The sequence below is a fragment of the Bombina bombina genome, chromosome 1 (assembly GCF_027579735.1).
Source record: "Bombina bombina isolate aBomBom1 chromosome 1, aBomBom1.pri, whole genome shotgun sequence".
In the NCBI taxonomy this organism is placed as follows: Eukaryota; Metazoa; Chordata; class Amphibia; order Anura; family Bombinatoridae; genus Bombina; species Bombina bombina.
This window is the reverse complement of record NC_069499.1, coordinates 290602152-290626319: the sequence shown is the minus strand read 5'-3', so window position 1 is coordinate 290626319 and position 24168 is coordinate 290602152. Positions and strand designations below refer to the sequence as shown.

Here is a 24168-nt window from a genome sequence, read left to right as displayed (position 1 = left end):
CCCAGTAATGCATTGCTGTTGCTAAACCTACCTAGATATGATTTTCAACTAAGGATACCAAGAGAATGAAGCAATTAAGATAATAGAAGCAAATTGGAAAGTTGTTTAAATTCACATTTTCTGCCCGTTGGGTTTCATGTCCCTTTAAAGTGACGGTAAATGTAAAAAGTTAAATTACAACAAAAACCCTCCTGCCTGGTGCAGCATTTAAAAACAAACAAAAAAAACAAACATTTTTTTTTTTTAACAAACATCCATAATATTATTTTGGTGCAGCTCTGCTTATACATAATTCTTACCAAGTTGAGCACTTTCATATTCCACTCCCTGCCCAGCAGCCTCCAGAATTGCCCTTGAGACTCCTGTGGAGGATAATTTGCATTGCATTAAATGATCACAACAATAAATACTATGATTACATGGATCCCCTGAACCTTTTTAGTTAAATTGCCAATAATGATTTTGTCACCTTTAATCAAACTCCTTTAGATATAAAACATTCCTACAGGTAAAATACTCGTGTTTCATAAATCCATTATCAGAAACACATTTCACTTAATTGAATAAACTCCCAAGTGTTTACAGATGTGTAATAAGGATGATACTATTAAGTAGCCATAAGAAATACCTGTTTTGAGTGTAAAATTGCCATTTGATGAATTTACAATGATGTCTGTGTTTTCCTTTGTTATATCACCAGTCTGGACTTGGTAAATAATCGATCCAATCTTCATTTCATGAACTCCCAAAGCAGGTGATGTGACATTTCCAAAGAAAGCTGCAAAAAAGAAAATTTAAAAAAAGTTTATATATTTCTCAATTTTTTTTTTTTTATTTGACATACCGGTACACTGCAACCTTCCCAATTGTCATGACCAGTGAGATTTTTATTTTTGCACACATTTGCTGATAATTTAAAAAATATTCTAAGACGTAATTTAGCTATGCCTGTTCATGAGTTGTATATATTAAGCCATCAATTCTCCTCTAGGTTTGCAAGCTATTCTATATATGTGGATGAAATATCTCTGTTTATTTGTTACATTTAGTTAAATTGCTCATATGTGTCTAGAGATTGGAGAAGGCTCTGGTTTGGACCCTTATTTAAATCCATTTGCTTTGCCCTTCTGTATCTATGGCTCCTCTAAATTTGGCTTCACCCCCCCTACTATGACATTAATTAATGCTTCAGGTATCCCACCATATGTTCTATCCTAGAGTCCAGAGCCTGCTCTATTTTCATTATTTCACTTTACACCATATTGTTAGTTGTTTTAGTTTAGTATATCCCTATAGGTTTTTTTTTTTTTTTTTTCTGGAGAACGCTAGACTGTTTTATGTGATACACTGTCCTAAAAAGAGGAAAGAAAGAGGAAAGGGAAAAAAGAATAGTAGAAGAAGGCCTTCTAAGCTGTATATTTTACATAGTCAATCTACCACCTCCCCCCCCCCCATAATTAACCTCCTAAATTAGGAGGGTTATCTATGTGGCTTACCCTCTTATATGCTGCAACCTTATTACTGTTCTTACCAATAACCCTTGCAGCCCATCATGATGTTATCCTTGTTTTTTTTTATCTACCGTTGCAGGATTGCTTGGGTATCCAATGCAATATACCTATATATCTTACCATATCCTTTACATAGTAAATCGATAGTCTCACTTTTGCTATTAGTTAAAATACCAATTGCTAAACTACTTTAAGCCTATAGGTCTAAAAGTGAACATTTCATTTGCTAATCTTAGCTCATGTTAAAAATAAAAAAGAGGTTCCAATCTTCTCTATCAGAATATTCATAATGGGAAGTTTAACTTTTTATCTACAGAGAAGCTGTTAACTTGGAATGTACCAGTTATGTTTGATTCAATGATATATTTCATACTAGTACTAAAGCCCGTGTACACGGGCCATTTTTTTCAGTACAGCGGTCCCAACCCTTGCTCTCTCCCCCCTCTCTTTTGCTATCTCTTCCCCCCTCTCTTTTGCTATCTCTCCCCCCTCTCTTTTGCTTTCTCTCCCCCCTCTCCTTTGCGCTCTCTCTCCCCTCTTTTGCTCTCTCTCTCCCCTCTTTTGCTCTTTCCCCCCTTTCTTTTGCTCTCTCTCCCCCTTTGGCTCTCTCCCCCCCCCCCCCTTTGGCTCTCTCTCCCCCCTCTTTGGCTCTCTCTCCCCCCTCTTTGGCTCTCTTTCATCTTTGGCTCTCTCTCTCCCCCCTCTTTGGCTCTCTCCCCCCCCTTTGGCTCTCCCCCCCCCCTCTTTGGCTCTCTCCCCCCCCCCTCTTTGGCTCTCCCCCCCCCCCCCTCTTTGGCTCTCTCTCCCCCCTCTTTGGCTCCCCCCCCCCCCCTTGGCTCTCTCCCCCCCCTTTGGCTCTCTCCCCCCCCCTTTGGCTCTCCCCCCCCCCTCTTTGGCTCTCTCTCCCCCCCCCTCTTTGGCTCTCTCCCCCCCCCCCCCCTCTTTGGCTCTCTCCCCCCCCCCTCTTTGTTTCTCTCCCCCCCCCCCCTCTTTGGCTCTCTCTCCCCCCCTCTTTGGCTCTCTCTCCCCCCCCTCTTTGGCTCTCTCTCCCCCCCTCTTTGGCTCTCTCTCCCCCCCTCTTTGGCTCTCTCTCCTCTTTGGCTCTCTCCCCCCTCTTTGGCTCTCCTCCCCTTTGGCTCTCCCCCCCCCTTTGGCTCTCCCCCCCTCTTCTGCTCCCTCTCTGGCTCTGTCTTAATTGAAAGCCTTTGCCTCTCTGGCCACGCCCCCATAGTGGCACCCCCGGCCACGCCCCATCGCGGCAACACCCATCCGGCCACGCCCCTCGCAACACCCGGCCACGCCCCCATCACAACGCTCCCGTCGGCCACGCTCCCTGACACTCCGCTTCAGCCTTGCTCTGTGCTGAGTGTCAGGATCCAAACAGCCAGATTGATTAATCTCTTAAATCACCATTATTTCCCCAATAAGATAATTAAGAATTTGTGGGGTTTAGTCATATGGGCCTGATTTTGACACCTCCATTAAGCTCATTCACTGCCACCTAAACCTCCTTAGAATATTTTTTTATTTTTTTTAAAATAAACTTTATTGAGTTTGTGCGAGAACAGTACAGCTTATCCTATATAATAAATGGCCAAGTATGTTTGTCAAATGCAGTCATGCGCAGTAGAGACTGCACGTGACAAACATACTTGGCCATTTATTATATAGGATAAGCTGTACTGTTCTCGCACAAACTCAATAAAGTTTATTTTAAGAAAAATAAAAAAATATTCTAAGGAGGTTTAGGTGGCAGTGAATGAGCTTAATGGAGGTGTCAAAATCAGCCCCAATGACTAAACCCCACAAATTCTTAATTATCTTATTTGGGAAATAATGGTGATTTAAGAGATTAATCAATATAGGGCATATTGCAGTGAGGTAATGTTGGCAGTTACAGTGTACAAATGAATTAGTTTAAAGGGTCTTGTGGTGAGGGAATGGTTTAGGGGGTTAATACGTGTGGTTTTTTTTATGAGTTATTGCACTGAAGAAAAGGAAATTTATGCTTACCTGATAAATTTATTTCTTCTACGATATGACGAGTCCACGGATTTCATCCTTACTTATGGGATATTAACCTCCTGCCAGCAGGAAGTGGCAAAGAGCACCACAGCAGAGCTGTATATATAGCTCCTCCCTTCCCTCTACCTCCAGTCATTCGACCGAAGTTAGGAAGAGAAAGGAAAAGCCAAAGGTGCAGAGGTGACTGAAGTCTAACTAAAATATAACATATACCTGTCTTAAAAATGACAGGGTGGGCCGTGGACTCGTCATATCGTAGAAGAAATAAATTTATCAGGTAAGCATAAATTTCCTTTTCTTCTACAAGATATGACTAGTCCACGGATTTCATCCTTACTTATGGGATACAATACCAAAGCTATAGGACACGGATGGAAACGGAGGGACAAGACAGGGACCTAAACGGAAGGCACCACTGCTTGAAGAACCTTTCTCCCAAAACCAGCCTCAGAAGAAGCAAAAGTATCAAATTTGGAAAATTTGGAAAAAGTGTGAAGAGACGACCAAGTTGCAGCCTAGCAAATCTGTTCAACAGAAGCATTGTTTTTAAATGCCCATGTGGAAGCCACAGCCGTAGTAGAATGAGCGGTAATTCTTTCAGGAGGCTGCTGTCCAGCAGTCTCATATGCCAGACGGATGATACTCTTCAGTCAAAAAGAAAGAGAGGTAGCTGTAGCTTTCTGACCCCTACGCTTTCCAGAAAAAACAATGAATTATGAAGATGATTGACGAAAATCCTTAGTCGCCTGCAAGTAAAACTTCAGGGTACGGACCACGTCCAAGTTATGCAACGTACGCTCCTTCTTAGAAGAAGGGTTAGGACATAATGAAGGAACAACAATTTCCTGATTAATATTCTTATTAGAAACAACCTTAGGAAGGAAACCAGGTCTGGTACGTAAAACCACCTTATCAGAATGGAAGATAAGATAAGGCGAATCACATTGTAATGCTGAAAGCTCCGAAACTCTACGAGCAGAAGAAATAGCAACCAAAAATAACACCTTCCAAGATAACAACTTAATATCTATGGAATGCATGGGTTCAAACGGAACCCCTTGAAGAACATTAAGAACTAAATTCAAACTCCAGGGTGGAGCAATTGGTCTAAACACAGGCTTAATTCTGGTTAGAGCCTGACAAAAAGACTGAACGTCTGGAACATCTGCCAAACGTTTGTGTAGTAAAATTGACAAAGCAGAGATTCGTCCCTTTAAGGAACTCGCTGATAACCCTTTCTCCAATCCTTCTTGGAGAAAAGACAGAATCCTAGGAATCCTAACTCTACTCCATGAGTATCCTTTGGATTCACACCAAAAAAAGATATTTACGCCATATCTTATGATAGATCTTTCTAGTGACAAGCTTACGTGCCTGAATCAAAGTATCAATGACAGAATCAGAGAACCTCCGCTTAGATAAAATCAAGCGTTCAATCTCCAAGCAGTCAGTTGCAGAGAAACTAGATTTGGGTGTTGGAAGGGTCCCTGAATGAGAAGGTCCTGCCTCAATGGAAGCTTCCACGGCGGCAGAGAGGACATGTCCACTAGATCGGCATACCAAGTCCTGCGAGGCCATGCAGGCGCGATTAGAATTACTGAAGTCCTCTCCTGTTTGATCCGAGCAATCACCCGGGGCAGGAGAGCAAACGGTGGAAACACATAAGCTAGGTTGAGCGACTAAGGCACTGCCAAGGCATCTATCAGTTCGGCCTGAGGATCCCTTGACCTGGATCCGTATCTTGGAAGCTTGGCATTCTGACGAGATGCCATCAGATCCAACTCCGGTCTGCCCCATCTGAGGATCAGAGTGGCAAATACCTCCGGATGGAGTTCCCACTCCCCGGATGAAACGTCTGTCTGCTTAAAAAGTCCGCTTCCCAGTTGTCCACTCCTGGGATGTAGATTGCTGACAGATAACAAGAGTTGGCCTCCGCCCACCGAATTCATTTGGATACTTCTGTCATCGCTAAGGAACTCCTTGTTCCTCCCTGATGATTGATGTAAGCCACAGTCGTGATGTTGTCCGACTGAAAGCAAATGAATTTGGCCGAAGCCAACTGAGGCCACGCCTGAAGCGCATTGAATATTGCTCTCAATTCCAGAATATTGATTGGAAGAAGTAACTCCGACTGAGTCCACACACCCTGAACCTAGAAGGCTGGCGTCCGTCGTCACTATCACCCATGAGGGTCTGCGGAAGCACGTCCCTTGGGACAGATGATCCTGAGACAACCACCAAAGAATAGAGTCTCTTGTCTCCTGATCCAGACTTATCTGAGGAGACAAATTTGCATAGTCTCCATTCCACTGTCTGAGCATGCTCAACTGTAGTGGTCTGAGATGAAAACAAGCAAACGGAATGATGTCCATTGCTGCCACCATCAATCCAATAACCTCCATACACAGGGCCACTGATGGCCGAGGATTGGACTGAAAGGCTCGGCATGTATTCAGAATCTTTAACTTTCTGACCTCCGTCAAGAAAATTTTCATGGATATGGAATCTATTAGAGTTCCCAGGAAGGGAACCTTGGTCTGTAGATTTAATGAACTCTTTTCTAGATTCACCTTCCACCCGTGAGTCCTCAGAAAGGACAGCACCATGTCTGTATGAGACTTTGTCAGATGGTAAGACGACGCCTGGATCAGAATATCGTCCAGATTCCACGGTAGTCATATATTGACCCTCCTTGATCAATGGCAGAATTGTTCGAATAGTCTCCATTTTGAAGGATGGGACTCTGAGAAACTTGTTTAGACTCTTTAGATCTAAAATGGGTCGAAACGTACCCTCTTTTTTGGGGACCATGAATAGATTTGAGTAAAACCCCTGCCCCGGGACGAATTACTCCCATAGTCGAGAGGTCTTTTACACAACGTAAGAACGCCTCTCTTTTTGTCTGGTCTGCAGACAATCGTGACAGAAGAAACCTCCCCCTTGGGAGAGAACTTTTGAATTCCAGCTGATACCCTTGGTATACGATCTCCAGTGTCCAAGGATCCTGAACATCTCTTACCCAAGCCTGGGCAAAGAGAGAAAGTCTGCCCCCTACCAGATCCGGTCCCGGATGGGGGGGCCGCCCCTTCATGCTGTTTTGGTAGCAGCAGCGGGATTCCTGGGTTGTTTACCCTTGTTCAAAGCCTGGTTGGGTCTCCAGACGGACTTGGCCAAAGCAAAATTCCCTTCTTGCTTGGCAGAAGAAGAGGAAGAAGAGTGGACTCCTTTAAAGTTCCGAAAGGAACGAAAATTATTTTGTTTACCCCTCATTTTAGCAGTTCTATCCTGAGGTAGGAGAGTACCCTTACCTCCCGTAATGTCAGAAATAATCTCTTTCAAGTCAGGCCCAAATAGGGTTTTCCCATTGAAAGGAATAGCCAAACGTTTTGATTTAGATGACACATCAGCAGACCAGGATTTTAACCATAACGCTCTATGCACTAAAATAGCAAATCCGGCATTCTTAGCCGCCAACTTGGCAATCTGAAAGGCGGCATCTGTAATAAAAGAATTAGAATTAGAATCTAAAATATCCTCTAAAGGAGTCTCAGTCTTAAGAGACTCTTCTAAGGCATCAAACCAGAAGGCCGCCGCAATGGTAACTGGTACAATGCAGGCCGCTGGTTGTAAGAGGAAACCCTGATGAATAAACAATTTCTTTAGAAGACCTATCTATAAATAAATAATAATAATTTAAATAATAATAATAATAATAATTTAAATAATATAGTGTTAACCTCTAAAGGTCATATACATGTCCCTGATGATGATCCACAAGAATAATTAACCTTTAGAGTGCTGTCCTTCAGTACCTAGAAGGCAAAGGCACTTACCTGTGGAGCCAGCTGCAGGGCAGGAACAGCTTCTTAGACGTGATAGACACTCCACTCTCTATCAGGGACCTGAAGAAAAAGAAAGAGCAGAGTAACCAACTCTGGCTTTCTATGAAGGGGTAGCAATAATGTTAGAAATAAAGCAAAGACCACCTCTGCGCTTTTTAAACTGCTAATAGCCACCATTACTCTTACTAAAGAGATTGACATGGACACACCATAGCCCCTAATCCTTGCTTGCAGGGAAAAGTACCCATAAAAGGATTAAATATCTTCAGACACCTTCGAACATCCTCCATTGACAAAGGCAAAAGAGAATGACTGGGGATTATGAGTAAGGGAAGTTACACTTCACAGCTTTGCTGGGGTGCTCTTTTCTTCCTCCTGCTGGTCAGGAGTTGAATATCCCAATAGTAATTGGAATAAAGTCGTGGACATTCCATGCCATAGGAAAGAAAACAATTTTACAGGGACATTATTGAATTTTCTAAATAATCAGTGTTATGGTCAGGGTAGGTGGTGTTTACAAGTTTGAGCAGAGGTTGAAAAATGTTTTGAGCTAAGAAGATTTCTGTAGGTTCAGGAAGAAATAGCAGGTAGAGAAGAAGTGTCAGCAAGTACAATGAGGCTGCAGGTTAAGAGTCGACAAGCAAAACTGGAAATGGTTGTCAAAGAAGTGAGAGATTTCAAAGTCACAAGAGAAAACAGGGTAAATTAAGTGGCCATTAAAGGATCACTAAATTGAGTAGAATTGCATAATTAACAAGTGCATAGTACAAAGACAATGCAATAGCACGTACTCAGAATTTCAAATAAGCTGTATATTTTTTCCTGGTAAATTTATTTTCCTTTCATTTTCCGGCCTACTGTCATGTGACAGACATCAACAAATCACAAACTAGTTTAGGTATACCTTGTGAGCTTGTGCACATGCTCAGTAGGAGCTAGTGCCTCAAATTGTGATTTATAAAATTACTGTGCAAAATTTGATAATGGAAGTAAATTGGAAAGTGTCTTATAACGGCATGCTCTTTTTGAATCATAAAATGTGTGAGAAGTTGTAGTATTTTGTAACAGGATATCGTTAAGGAAAGTAGCCTAGAGGCAGCAGGGCCAATGGTTTATCACCCACGAATAAAAACTTGCATGACAGAAGAGAACATAAAGTTAGTGGTCTAGGAGCTGGAATATGGTAGAGGAGATGTAGGTGGAAAAAGAATCAACAATCCACGTGTTGATCTCCAAGTTTGGGCAGTATATTACGTGGAGACCACAGTGAGAGAAGAGGGAGTACATTAGCCACAGTTCTAATACTTTTAAATGGTCAAATAAGCTAGAAATAAAAACTGTATCATGGATTAGTGTGAGTTAAGTATGCGCAAAGCCAACATTCCAGAGGCTATTAGACCGGGAAATGGGCAAGGCCTGGTAGCTGTTAATGTCACAGATTTTTTTTGGTGTGTTGTGGGTAGTTATTTTTTTTTGAAGATGTAAAGATTTTGGAAGGGCTAGATTTGGGTTAAATGTATAAGCAGTGTGGGTCAGTGTGTTTGTTTGTTTCTGACAGCTGTAAGCAACCATCTACTATATATATTGATCAAAAGTGCAAATGGATCAACCAATCCGCATTAGTTAGTTACTGTCAGCCAATAAACATTAGTCTGACATAGACAGCTTATACTGATGTATTTGCTCTTTCATATAAATCATAGGATCTGCGTAGTTTGAAGTGTTGTGGACTGGAGCCGACAAAGTGATGGTAAATTTGAGACTTTAAGAATGTTGCAATGAAAAATATATTAGTGAACAACGAAAAACCGCATATTTCTTTTTAAATAAAATGTATGTGTATGTATGTATGTATGTATGTATGTATGTATGTATGTATGTATGTATGTATGTATGTATGTATGTATATATATATATATATATATATATATATATATATATATATATATATATATATATAAATAAGATTTATTATTCTAATTGGTATCGTCTGTTCCTCTGTCCCCATTAATTACCTCTTTTGGCTGGGCGGTTACATAGAGAACTGTCCCACCCCACTCTCTTCATAGGCTTCCTAAGGGCTTTCAAAGGGCTGGACTCCAAGAATGTCATATGACACACACACTGATTGGATGTTTATGGCCTTGTCAGTAAAAAAAAAGATAATGTATGCTTACCTGATAAATGTATTTCTTTTTTGACACGATGAGTCCACGGATCATCTTAATTACTAATGGGATATTCACCTCCTGGTCAGCAGGAGGCGGCAAAGAGCACCACAGCAAAGCTGTTAAATAGCTCCTCCCTTCCCTCCCACTCCAGACATTCGACCAAAGTTAAGGATAGAATGGAAAAACCAAGGTGCAGAGGTGTCTGAAGTTTATAATAACCAACAACCTGTCTTACAAGAACAGGGCGGGCCGTGGACTCATCGTGTCAAAAAAAATTTTTTTTATCAGGTAAGCATAAATTTTCTTTTCTTTTTTATGACACAATAAGTCCACGGATCATCTTTATTACTAATGGGATTCAATACCCAAGCTAGAGTACACAGATGATATGGGAGGGACAAAACAGGGAACCTAAACAGAAGGCACCACTGCTTGAAGAACCTTTCTCCCAAAAGCGGCCTCAGCAGAGGCAAAAGTGTCAAATTTGTAAAACTTTGAAAAAGTGTAAAGAGAGGACCAAGTTGCAGCCTTGCAAATCTGTTCTACAGAAACTGCATTTTTGAATGCCCATGAGGAAGCAACAGCCCTCGTGGAATGAGCCGTAACTTTCTCTGGAGGCTGCTGTCCAGCAGTCTCATATGCAAAACGGATGATACTCTTCAGCCAAAAAGAAAAGGAAGTAGCCGTAGCTTTCTGATCCTTACGTTTTCCTGAGAAAACCACAAACAAAGCAGAAGACTGACGAAAATCCTTAGTCACCTGCAGGTAAAACTTTAAAGCATGAACCATGTCCAAATAGTGCAAAAGTCGCTCCTTCTGAGAAGTAGGATTAGGACACAAGGAAGGAACAACAATCCCTTGATTAATGTTCCTATCAGAAACAAACTTAGGAAGAAAACCTAACTTAGTACGTAAAACTACCTTATCTGAATGGAAAATAAGATAAGGAAACTCATACTGCAATGCCGAGAGATCCGAAACTCTACGAGCAGAGGAGAGGAGAGATAACAAGAAATAAAACTTTCCAAGATAACAACTTAACAGCTAAGGAATGCATAGGCTCAAACGGATGCCGTTGCAGAACGTTGAGAACTAAATTCAGACTCCATGGAGAAGTAACTGGTTTGAACACAGGTCTGATCCTAACCAAGGCCTGACAAAATGATTGGACATCTGGAACATCTGCCAGACGCTTGTGTAACAAGATAGATAAGGCAGAGATTTGACCTTTTAGGGAACTTGTCGATAATCCTTTCTCCAAACCTTCTTTATAAAAGATAAAATTCTAGTAATCCTAACTCTACTCCATGAGTAGCCCTTGGATTCACACCAACATAGATATTTACGCCATATCTTAAAGTAAATCTTTCTAGATACAGGCTTATGAGCCTGGATCATGGTCTCAATGACCGATTCAGAAAAACCCTGCTTGGATAAAATTAGGCGTTCAATCTCTAAGCAGCTTCAGAGAAACTAGATTTGGGTGAAGGAAGGTGAATTAGAAGATCCCTCCTCAACGGAAGTCTCCAAGGTGGCAGAGATGACATGTCTACCAGATCTGCGTACCAAATCCTGTGAGAGTCAGGCTGGCAAATACTTCCGGATGGAGGTCCCACTCCCCCGGATGAAAGGTCTGCCTGCTCAGAAAGTCCGCCTCCTAGTAGTTCACCCCTGGGATGTAGATCGCTGACAGGCAGCAAGAATGAGCCTCTGCCCGCTGAATTATTTTGGATACTTCTGTCATCACTAAGGAACTTCTCGTTCCTCCCTGATGATTGATGTAAGCCACTGAAGTTATGTTGTCCGACTGGAACCTGATGAACTGGACCGTGGCAAAGTGTGGCCAGGCCAGAAGAGCATTGAAGATCGCTCTTAGCTCCAGAATGTTTATAGGAAGAACAGACTCTGACTGAGTCCAAACTCCCTGAGTCTTTAGGGAACCCCAGACTGCTCCCCACCCCAGAAGGTTGGCGTCTGTTGTCACGATCACCCAGGATGGTCTGCGGAAGCAGGTTCCCTGGGAGAGATGATCCAGGGACAACCACCATTGAAGAGAATCCCTTGTCTCCTGCTCCAGTAGTATTCGAGGAGACCAATTGGTATAATCTCCATTCCATTGCCTGAGCATGCTTAACTGCAATGGTCTGAGATGGAACCGAGCAAACGGGATGATGTCCATTGCCGCCACCATCAACCCGATTACCTCCATGCACTGAGCCACTGATGGTCGAGGGGTGGACTGAAGTACTAGACAAGTATCGATAATATTTGATTTCCTGACCTCTGTCAGAAAAATCTTCATTGATAGTGAATCTATTATGGTTCCCAAGGAGGTTACCCTTGTATTTGGGACGAGGGAAGTCTTTTCTAAATTTACCTTCCACCGGTGAGATCGCAGGGAGGATAGCACTATGTCCATGTGGGATCTTGCTTGTTGCAATGATGGCGCCTGGACTAGAATATTGTCCAGATAGGGCACCACTGCAATACCCCGTAACCAAAGCACCGCTAACAGCGATCCCAGAAATTTTGTGAAAATTCTGGGAGCAGTGGTAAGACCAAAAGGAAGAGCCACAAACTGGAAGTGTATGTCATAAATTGACCCTCTTGGATCAAAGGAAGAATGGAACAAATAGTTTCCATCTTGAAGGACGGTACTCTGAGAAATTTGTTTAGACTCTTGAGATCTAAAATTGGTCTGAAGGTTCCCTCTTTTTTGGGAACCACAAAGAGATTGGAATAAAACCCCTGACCCTGTTCCTGTATTGGAACTGGAACTATCACTCCCAGGTCTGAGAGGTCTTCTACACAGTGTAAGAACACCTCTCTTTTTGTCTGCAGATAATCTTGAAAGTAGAAACCTGCCTGTGAGGAAAACTTTTGAATTCCAGTTTGTATCCCTGGGACACTATTTCTACTGCACAGGGATCCTGAACATCTCGAACCCAAGCCTGAGCAAAGAAGGAAAGTCTGCCCCCTACAAGATCCGGTCCCGGTTTGGGGGCCTGACCTTCATGCTGTCTTTGATTCAATGGTGGGCTTCTTTGATTGTTTACCCTTATTCCAAGACTGATTGGGTCTCCATGCAGGTTTGAACTGTTCCTGCTTGGAAGAGGTCGAGGAAGAATTTCCCTTGAAATTTCGAAAGGAACGAAAGTTACTCTGTCGTCCTTTCCGTTTGTTTCTCTTATCCTGGGGGAGAAGGTGACCCTTACCTCCAGTGATATCAGACATAATTTCCATTAGCCCAGGTCCAAACAGGGACTTCCCCTTGTAAGGAATAGCTAGAAGCTTAGACTTGGTGGACACATCCGCAGACCAAGGCTTAAACCATAAGGCTCTGCGGGCCAGAATAGAAAACCCCAAAATCTTGGCTCCCAGTTTGATAATTTGAAGGGGAGCATCCGTAATAAAGGAATTAGCTAATTTAAGAGCATTTATCTTATCTTGGATCTCATCCAAAGAAGTCTCTGTCCTGATAGCATCAGACAGCGCATCAAACCAATATGCCGCCGCACTAGTGACGGTAGCAATGCACACAGCTGGATCTTTGAAGGCACCACTATCCTCTATGGAAATAGTAGTTCTCTTAGCTAGTCCACCTTGGGAATAGTTTGCCAAGCTTTTCCTGATAGAATCGCTTACAGGGAACATTTTTTTTTTTTTTTAAATAGATGAAGAAAAAGGGATACCCGGTCTCTCCTACTCTTTAGAAATACTCTCAGAAGCTTGGTCAGGGACTGGAATCACATCAGTCGAGGAAGGAACCTCGAAATATCTGTTCAGCTTACTGGACTTCTTAGGAACAACAACTACCATGGATTCGCTGTCGTCTAAAGCAGCTAAAACCTCCTTAAGTAATAGACTCTTAAGCTCTAGCTTAAATCTAAAAGTTACAACCTCAGTATCAGCAAGAGGAATTACACTTTCTGAATCTGAAATTTTACCTTCAGATGGTACAACGGTCTCCTCCTCCTCAGGCTTCTGAGAGAGGACCTCTGAAACCGCAACAATTGCATCAGAAACCTTGCTTACTGAGTGTCCTGAGTGTCTGATTTTCCTCTTACGCTTTCCCTGCAACACTGGAAAGGCAGACAGCGCATCAGAAATTGTAGAAGACATGAGAGATGCGATGTCCCTTAAAGTAACTCCATCAGGCGCCAGAGAGGAAGTGCAGGGCACTGCTTGTGAGGGCAGTAAAATTTGGGACGCTTGAGGGGAAAGCTGAGGCATATATTGAACCTCGTCATTAGACTCCTGGACAACATCCACTTTAGAAGAATTTGGCTCCGAAAAAATCTTTTCCCTATAATTTAAAGTCCTCTCAATACATGAGGGACAGAAAGGGATTGGTGGTTCCACATTAGCTTCAAAACACAAGGAGCAAACAACATTTTGTAAGGCCCCTTGGTCTATACTTGTTCACAATTGACCTAATATTCAATAACAAAAATGTTACCTCTGTTAAAAGTTTTAAAATAAAAAGACGTTACTGTCTCTTTAAATTCAAAGCGTTAACTTTTTTACTTTAAGTTTTGCAATTATCAAACTACCAAATAAGGCCAAAAAAACACCTCTGCGCCACAGCTCCGTGATGAGGTGCTTCTACCTGACAGGCAAACGGATGGTCTATACCCCGTGTGTCCGCACAGCGCTGCAGAAGAAATTTTCAATCCGGTGCTAGAAACGCATGCTCCACACGGACCATGCGTTTCTAGACAGCACTTCAGAAAATGTGGCAGAAATGTCTCCCCGACCGAGGAGCAAGTGAATTGGCGTGAACTCGGAAAGACCCGCCCATCGTGGGCGTACCCCTGCATCGTTTACAATAAGCTCCATACAACATGTTCTGCTTGTTTCTCTTATACTGTCCTTGTACATTAAACGTTATTCCTTGCTTAAATAAAGTGTAAACCACCAGAGCCAAAAGCGATCCCCAGCCCCAGTGCCTGCACATAAATGCTGTCCCAATACCTCTCCAGACTAGGAGAGTTTTTAGTGTCCCAACATAAGTGCCTCTTCTATCTCTGTGCACATAGTAACGATAATGGTGTGCTTACTCCTTTCTGAGTCCCCACAGAAAATATGTAGAGTAGCACTCACCTTTGCTTCTGCCTGACAACAAGGCAGCTCACAGGCTTAAAGGGACACTGAACCCAATTTTTTTCTTTTATGATTCAGATAGAGCATGCAATTTTAAGCAACTTTCTAATTTACTCCTATTATCAAATTTTCTTGATTCTCTTGGTATCTTTATTTGAAATGCAAGAATTTAAGTTTAGATGCCGGCCCATTTTTGGTGAATAACCTGGGTTATTCTTGCTGATTGGTGGATAAATTCATCCACCAATAAAAAATTGCTGTCTGGAGTGCTGAACCAAAAAAAGTAAATTTATGCTTACCTGATAAATTGATTTCTTCTATGATACGACGAGTCCACGGATTCATCCTTTACTTGTGGGATATTATCCTCCTGCTAACAGGAAGTGGCAAAGTGCACCACAGCAGAGCTGTCTATATAGCGCCTCCCTTGACTCCACCCCCCAGTCATTCGACCAAAGGTATAGGAAGAAAAAGGAGAAACTAAAAGGTGCAGAGGTGACTGAAGTTTTAAATAAAAAAATATAATCTGTCTTAAATTGACAGGGCGGGCCGTGGACTCGTCGTATCATAGAAGAAATCAATTTATCAGGTAAGCATAAATTTACTTTTCTTCTGTAAGATACGAAAAGTCCACGGATTCATCCTTTACTTGTGGGATACAATACCAAAGCTACAGGACACGGATGAACGGGAGGGACAAGACAGATGCCTAAACAGAAGGCACCACTGCTTGAAGAACCTTTCTCCCAAAAATAGCCTCCGAAGAAGCAAAAGTATCAAATTTGTAAAATTTGGAAAAGGTATGAAGTGAAGACCAAGTCGCAGCCTTACAAATCTGTTCAACAGAAGCATCATTTTTAAAAGCCCATGTGGAAGCCACCGCTCTAGTAGAGTGAGCTGTATTCCTTTCAGGAGGCTGCTGTCCAGCAGTCTCGTATGCCAAACGGATGATGCTTTTCAGCCAAAAAGAAAGAGAGGTAGCCGTGGCTTTTAGACCTCTACGTCTTCCAGAATAGACAGCAAACAGTGAAGATGTTTGACGGAAATCTTTGGTCGCTTGCAAGTAAAACTTCAAAGCACGAACCACGTCCAAGTTGTGTAACAGACGCTCCTTCTTAGAGGAAGGATTAGGACACAGAGAAGGAACAACAATTTCCTGATTAATATTCTTATTAGTAACAACCTTAGGAAGGAATCCAGGTTTGGTACGCAAAACCACCTTATCAGAATGGAAAACAAGATAAGGCGAGTCGCATTGCAATGCAGATAGTTCATATACTCTTCGAGCCGAAGAGATAGCAACTAAAACCAGAACTTTCCAAGATAAAAGCTTAATATCTATGGAATGCATAGGTTCAAACGGAACCCCTTGAAGAACTTTAAGAACTAAATTCAAACTCCTTGGCGGAGCAATAGGTTTAAACACAGGCTAAATTCTAACCAAAGCCCGACAAAACGACTGAACGTCTGGAACATCTGCCAGACACTTGTGCAGTAAAATTGATAAAGCAGATATCTGTCCCTTTAAGGAACTAGCTGATAACCCCTTCTCCAATCCTTCTTGGAGAAAGGACAAAATCCTAGGAATCCTGATCTTACTCCATGAGTAGCCTTTGGATTCGCACCAATAAAGATATTTACGCCATATCTTATGGTAAATTTTCCTAGTAACAGGCTTTCGAGCCTGAATCAAGGTATCTATGACCGACTCAGAGAATCCCCGTTTGGATAAAATCAAGCGTTCAATGGCAGGTGCTATCAAAATCACTGAAGCCCTCTCCTGTTTGATTCTGGCAATCAGACGAGGAAGGAGAGGAAATGGTGGAAACACATAAGCCAGGTTGAACGACCAAGGTACTGCTAGAGCATCTATCAGTACTGCTTGGGGATCCCTTGCTCTGGACCGGTAACAAGGAAGTTTGTCATTCTAACGAGATGCCATCAGATCCACTTCTGGTGTGCCCCATTGATGATTCAATTGCGCAAACACCTCCGGATGGAGCTCCCACTCCCCCGGATGAAAAGTCTGACGACTTAGAAAATCTGCTTCCCAGTTCTTTGATGATCTTTGTGGATAGGAATGTGAAGATACGCACGAGGGTGGTCATATATTGACCCTCCTGGATCATTGGTAAAATAGTCCGAATGGTCTCCATCTTGAAGGATGGGACTCTGAGAAATTTGTTTAGGATCTTGAGATCTAAAATCGGTCTGAAGGTTCCCTCTTTTTTGGGAACCACGAACAGATTGGAGTAAAACCTCTGCCCCTGTTCTGCTTTTGGAACTGGGCGGGTTACACCCATAGTATATAGGTCTTCTACACAGCGTAAGAACGCCTCTCTTTTTGTCTGGTTTACAGACAATCGTGAAAGATGAAATCTCCCCCTTGGAGGAGAATCTTTGAATTCTAGAAGATACCCCTGGGTCACAATTTCTAATGCCCAGGAATCTTGAACGTCTCTTGCCCAAGCCTGAGCGAAGAGAGAAAGTCTGCCCCCTACTAGATCCGGTCCCGGATGGGGGGCTGCCCCTTCATGCTGTCTTGGTAGCAGCAGTGGGCTTCTTGGCCTGTTTACCTTTATTCCAGGTCTGGTTAGGTCTCCAGACAGACTTGGATTGAGCAAAATTCCCCTCCTGCTTTGTGGCAGGGGAGGAGGTAGGAGGACCACCTTTTAAGTTTCGAAAGGAACGAAAATTATTTTGTTTGGTCCTCATCTTATTTGTTTTATCACCTCTTTCACTTTACCCTTCCTATTACTTAGAGTAGGCAAAGAGAATGACTGGGGGGTGGAGTCAAGGGAGGAGCTATATAGACAGCTCTGCTGTGGTGCTCTTTGCCACTTCCTGTTAGCAGGAGGATAATATCCCACAAGTAAAGGATGAATCCGTGGACTCATCGTATCTTATAGAAGAAAGAAGTTTAGATGCCTTCTTTTTCAAATAAAGATAGCAAGTGAACAAAGAAAAATTGATAATACGAGTAAATTAGAAAGTTGCCTAAAATTGCATCTGAATCAAGAAAGAAAAAATTTGGGTTCAGTGTCCCTTTAAGAGGTCCTCTCCCTCCTATTGACCTGTGGGGGAAAAAGCATGCCGAGTAATCTTTACCTCAGGCTAAGACATACAGGGCAGCAAGAATACATGGGAGGCGCAGTGGGAATTATGTCCCACAAGTTCCCATTGCTCTAAAGCCACCAAAGCTCTACTGAAGAGACTGATATGGACTACGGCTACACCCTAGGACAAAGCAGCACAATCTTGTACCACTTTAAAAATAATAAACTCTTGATTGAAGAATCTTTTCTAACACCTCACTTTACCACATCCTATTACTAACGTAGGGAAAGAGAATGACTGGAGTGGGAGGGAAGGGAGGAGCTATTTAACAGCTTTGCTGTGGTGCCCTTTGCCGCCTCCTGCTGACCAGGAGGTGAATATCCCATTAGTAATAAAGATGATCCGTGGACTCATTGTGTCATAAAAAAGAAAAAAAAATAGTTCATCCCAGTGGGACAGGATAATATTGTAATAGAAGCATTACTATAGGACCGGATTTAATCCTTTTCACTGGTAGATTAAAAAAAAAAAAAAAGGTACACATACGTTTTTTTTTATTTTCAATATTTTCATTGAGGCAAATAATATAACAGTATAGCACATAGTAACCACAAACATAGGCCCTTAACCTGTAAGGGCGATTATCAAAAATAGATATCACTATCGATACATTGAGCATGACAAATCATAATCAAAGTCATAAATGAGATCTTACATTTCAAAAATCATACATATAAGAGAACTAATAGTCAAAAATAATTCTAGGTTGAAATACTCCTATGTGGTCAAAGAACATAAAAACTGGCCACCGATTTTTTTAGGTATTTAACATATATAGCCCTTTTTGGGCCATCAGGACTATAATTGAAAACATATATGAGGGAAAGGTTTATCAACCATAACTATATTAAAGGACTCTTATGTGATTTATAGGGAGTTTTAGGTGGGATCGGTGTCTCGTAGCTTAAGACATAAAGCATGGTCATAAAAAAGATATATCAATAGCGCCTGTAAAAAAACATCACCAATTTAAGGGGAGGAGGGAATATATCAGTTCCTTCTAGATTTAAACACATCAAAACATAATTAGGAGTTTCAAGTGGGGTCTGTGCCCCTAAGCTTAACCAGTAAGCTATATAAACAATATAGAGGGGGAATAACAGAGCATAGTAAAAAAAACAAAAAAACTGTATGCATATATCTTTTTGTGCCCAACTATGTTTTACATAGCATGCCTGCTATCTGCGTATCAAGCCGGGTAGCCATTTGCCAGAACAGTATAAGCCAGCATTGACCCGTCGTGTTGCAGTAGGAATCCATATTGTAATACAAAGGGGCTATGAGCTTATTAGCATAGGCAGTGCGGTGATAAGCTGAACATCTTAGGGCTACCAATTATAACTTCAGGTGGAGGTTGGGTTTTAAGATATGGGTCTAAGCACCTTCAAATAAACATCTATAACAACACTGCTCGCTAAAAATACTGTATAAGGATTCATAGCAACCTAGCTGAAATATAGGTACGATTGTTGATTAATTTTACTCTATCTCTGCCGCTGGCAGGAAAATCTAAGGACTAAGGTTAAGATTAGTATAGCAGTGAACTGTGTGCAATGCCCGCCAAGATTATACTGAGGGGGACAAGTCCGGAGTTACACTATAGCACAGCCTTCCAGTATTGTAAAATCCAAGAACAATTCTATGTAAATGAGTTTGTGTCAGCATATCTATCTATCATCATATGGGGTCATCATGTGGTCACTACTTGTTAAAGGCATACGTATTTCTATAGGCTGACTTTGAACAGATAACAAGTATTTAAACACTCTAGAGAACACTATCACATCCACTCTTAACATATTAAGGGGTCAATACCTCCAATATTTTAATCAATGACTGCATAATTTCCCAAGAGTTCTGAACCCATTAGGTGCTTGGCAATAACTTGGAGGTTTAAATATAGCCCTGAATCATAACTAGCGGTAACATAAAAAACTATAGCAAGAAAACCATGTTGAAATTAGAAGAAACAATATCAATAAATATCTATATACGTATTAACAGCTCTTATCATACAGACTTGTATTGCTTATACTACGGGTGAAGTTCAGCTCAAACTAGCCATGTCAATATATAGGTTGCTACAGATTACAGCACAGCAAGGTTCATATGATGATGTAGAGTCCCGTAGCAACTTGATAAAACTATTAAAGTACATCACCCTATTCCTGACCTCCAGGATCGGGCCAAACATCCAGCTTTCACCCCACGCTCCAGAGTTAGTCTCAGGTAGTCTCCCAGGGAAGCTGCCACCCAGAGCATGCCACATAGCTGGGGTAACTCGGTGTCTTTTAATAAATCGGTAGGCTTAGCTACCATAGTATTCACCAGCCATGAGGAAGTCATATCCAACGGTTTCCAGCTGATCCTCAAAATTACATTGTTTCCTTTTTCACTTGGTGTTACCGATGTCGCATTTATAGAAGCAGCGATCCCGTAGGGCTCCAGCTCCTCTGACAAGCGTGGGACCTCATTCTCCTGCCTTGACGGGAAGCCAGAGAAAGTTAGGGTTTGCCGCTCACATATCGTAGCCTCTAGTTTGCCCTCGAGCACATGTGGAGGGGCCATTTGCCGAACGGCAGCCACAGAATCTTCAGCGGGAGCAATAGATGTCTTCCTCAATGTCTCCTCCATGGCAGCTTGGAACACATCCAAGAGTCTGCCTAGTCTGGATTCAATCCACGCTGCAGTCGCCATGTGGGTCATCAGTATTCGTTCTAGAATTCTTTAAAAGCTCCCAGTTAATGGCACTTCTTAACACGTTAATAAAGGGTTCTTTTTAGCATGTAAAGCTAATTAAACTGAATGATCAGTATAATCGGAGGGGTAGATGAAGGTCCAGGCCTTTCCTAGGCCTCCGCTGCGTACCTCATCAGGTCTGCTTAGCTGCTCCAACTTGGAAGCCAAAAAGTTGATCAGGTCAATCTACAAGTGTCCATGTAGCCTATGTGGCAAAAACCAACGCTCAAGCTGTAGAGTGAAGAAGCAATAAACAGCAGGTTCCTTAACTCCTATGTGCAGCTGTAGCTAAAAGCAGCCATTTTAGTCGGTAGTTGGACATGCCCCCCCGGTACACATACGTTTTTAATGGCAAAGATTGCATATATGGCATTTCATTAGTTGAGGTTTACTATCACTTTAAGAACTACTAAAAGTGACCCTTTTGGACAATTATTAAATTATTGAAGTGGAACAGATCATATCTTTCTATATAGATATCTAAGCTTAAAACATGAAACACAATTTTATTATTTCACAATTTAAACAGAGCATACAATTTTAGACAACTTCCCAACGTATTTCTATTATCACATTTGCTTGATTCACTTGGTATCCTTTGGTGAAAAAGCAGCAGAGTACTACTAGAAACTTGCTGAACACTTTAGATAGGCCAATGACAAGAGGCATATATGTGCAGCCACCAATCAGCCACTAGCCCCCAGTAGTGCATTGCTGTTCTTGACCCTACCTAAATATGCTTGTCAACAAAAGCTAATCTATCTGAATTGTGCAATTTTAATTTTGATTTACCGGCCCTTTAAAAATGTATTAAGACTTTATGTATCAATACAAAACCCTTTATCCAAACTGCATGGGACTGGAAAAGGTTTGAATTTAAAAATATATTGGAATATTTGTATATTTGGGACAGCTTGAAGAGGGAATGGGACCAATTGTAAACAACAATATCATGTGCCATTTACACATTATTTACATGTCAGAATACAACTTATACATGTAAACTAAAGGTTGTTTTATATTATTTTTAATACTTTTGTATACATAGTAACATTGGAAAGATATTACAGTATTGTTATCAGAAAGGTAGAAAAGACCCAGGCAGAGGAAACTGTGACTTACTTGCTGGAAATGGTAATGTTTAATAAAAAAAAAAAAAAAAATTAACTGACGTGTCTGGATTTCGGAATAATTCCAGATTTTGGGATTTGTACCTGATTGGCCACCTGTTTTTATATTGATTTTGATGTTATTAGGATTGATTTACCTACTTCTCTTTATTTGTGTAGAGGTACTTTTACAATTATATTAGTTATGTAAATATTGAAAATATAAGTACAAAGGTTTAGGCCTAGATTTAGAGTTCGGCGGTAGCCGTCAAAACCAGCGTTAGAGGCTCCTAACGCTGGTTTTGGCCGCCCGCTGGTATTTGGAGTCAGTGATTAAAGGGTCTAACGCTCACTTTGCAGCCGCGACTTTTCCATACCGCAGATCCCCCTACGCCATTTGCGTATCCTATCTTTTCAATGGGATCTTTCTAACGCCGGTATTTAGAGTCGTTTCTGCAGTGAGCGTTAGAGCTCTAACGACAAGATTCCAGCCGCCTGAAAAAAGCAGGAGTTAAGAGCTTTCTGGCTAACGCCGGTTTATAAAGCTCTTAACTACTGTACCCTAAAGTACACTAACACCCATAAACTACCTATGTACCCCTAAACCGAGCTCCCCCCACATCGCCGCCACTCGATTAAAAATTTTAACCCCTAATCTTCCGACCGCCACCTACGTTATACTTATGTACCCCTAATCTGCTGCCCCTAACCCTGCCGACCCCTATATTACATTTATTAACCCCTAATCTGCCCCCCACAACATCGCCGCCAGCTACTTACAATAATTAACCCCTAATCTTCTGACCGCAAAGCGCCGCCACCTACGTTATCCCTATGTACCCCTAATCTGCTGCCCCTAACACCGCCGACCCCTATATTATATTTATTAACCCCTAATCTGCCCCCCTCAACGTCGCCGACACCTACCTACACTTATTAACCCCTAATCTGCCGAGCGGACCTGAGCGCTACTATAATAAAGTTATTAACCCCGAATCCGCCTCACTAACCCTATCATAAATAGTATTAACCCCTAATCTGCCCTCCCTAACATCGCCGACACCTACCTTCAATTATTAACCCCTAATCTGACGACCGGAGCTCACCGCTATTCTAATAAATGTATTAACCCCTAAAGCTAAGTCTAACCCTAACACTAACACCCCCCTAACTTAAATATAATTTTAATCTAACGAAATAAATTAACTCTTATTAAATAAATTAATCCTATTTAAAGCTAAATACTTACCTGTAAAATAAACCCTAATATAGCTACAATATAAATTATAATTATATTATAGCTATTTTAGGATTAATATTTATTTTACAGGTAACTTTGTATTTATTTTAACTAGGTACAATAGCTATTAAATAGTTAAGAACTATTTAATAGTTACCTAGTTAAAATAATAACAAATTTACCTGTAAAATAAATCCTAACCTAGGATATAATTAAACCTAACACTACCCTATCAATAAAATAATTAAATAAACTACCTACAATTACCTACAATTAACCTAACACTACACTATCAATAAATTAAATAAACACAATTGCTACAAATAAATACAATTAAATAAACTAGCTAAAGTACAAAAAATAAAAAAGAACTAAGTTACAGAAAATAAAAAAATATTTACAAACATAAGAAAAATATTACAACAATTTTAAACTAATTACACCTACTCTAAGCCCCCTAATAAAATAACAAAGCCCCCCAAAATAATAAATTCCCTACCCTATTCTAAATTAAAAAAGTTACAAGCTCTTTTACCTTACCAGCCCTGAACAGGGCCCTTTGCGGGGCATGCCCCAAGAAGTTCAGCTCTTTTGCCTGTAAAAAAAAACATACAATACCCCCCCCCCAACATTACAACCCACCACCCACATACCCCTAATCTAACCCAAACCCCCCTTAAATAAACCTAACACTAATCCCCTGAAGATCTTCCTACCTTGTCTTCACCATCCAGGTATCACCGATCCGTCCTGGTTCCAAGATCTTCATCCAACCCAAGCGGGGGTTGGCGATCCATAATCCGGTGCTGAAGAGGTCCAGAAGAGGCTCCAAAGTCTTCATCCTATCCGGGAAGAAGAGGCGATCCGGACCGGCAACCATCTTGATCCAAGCGGCATCTTCTATCTTCATCCGATGACGACCGGCTCCATCCTGAAGACCTCCACCGCGGACCCATCTTCTTCCGGCGACGTCCAACTGCAGAATGACGGTTCCTTTAAGGGACGTCATCCAAGATGGCGTCCCTCGAATTCCGATTGGCTGATAGGATTCTATCAGCCAATCGGAATTAAGGTAGGAATATTCTGATTGGCTGATGGAATCAGCCAATCAGAATCAAGTTCAATCCGATTGGCTGATCCAATCAGCCAATCAGATTGAGCTCGCATTCTATTGGCTGATCGGAACAGCCAATAGAATGCGAGCTCAATCTGATTGGCTGATTGGATCAGCCAATCGGATTGAACTTGATTCTGATTGGCTGATTCCATCAGCCAATCAGAATATTCCTACCTTAATTCCGATTGGCTGAT

General features: G+C 41.6%; 1 protein-coding gene across 1 annotated transcript in view; it reads right to left on the bottom strand.

Annotated features, from left to right (window-relative positions):
- Nucleotides 1-24168, bottom strand: part of LOC128645217 (protein mono-ADP-ribosyltransferase PARP14) — a 374228-nt gene that overhangs the window by 187379 nt on the left and 162681 nt on the right. The window contains exons 10-11 of the mRNA XM_053698041.1: nt 629-778; nt 300-362 (exon numbers count right to left, since the gene is read on the bottom strand). Of these exons, the coding sequence (XP_053554016.1) occupies nt 300-362; nt 629-778 (213 nt within the window). The remainder of the gene's footprint in view (nt 1-299; nt 363-628; nt 779-24168) is intronic.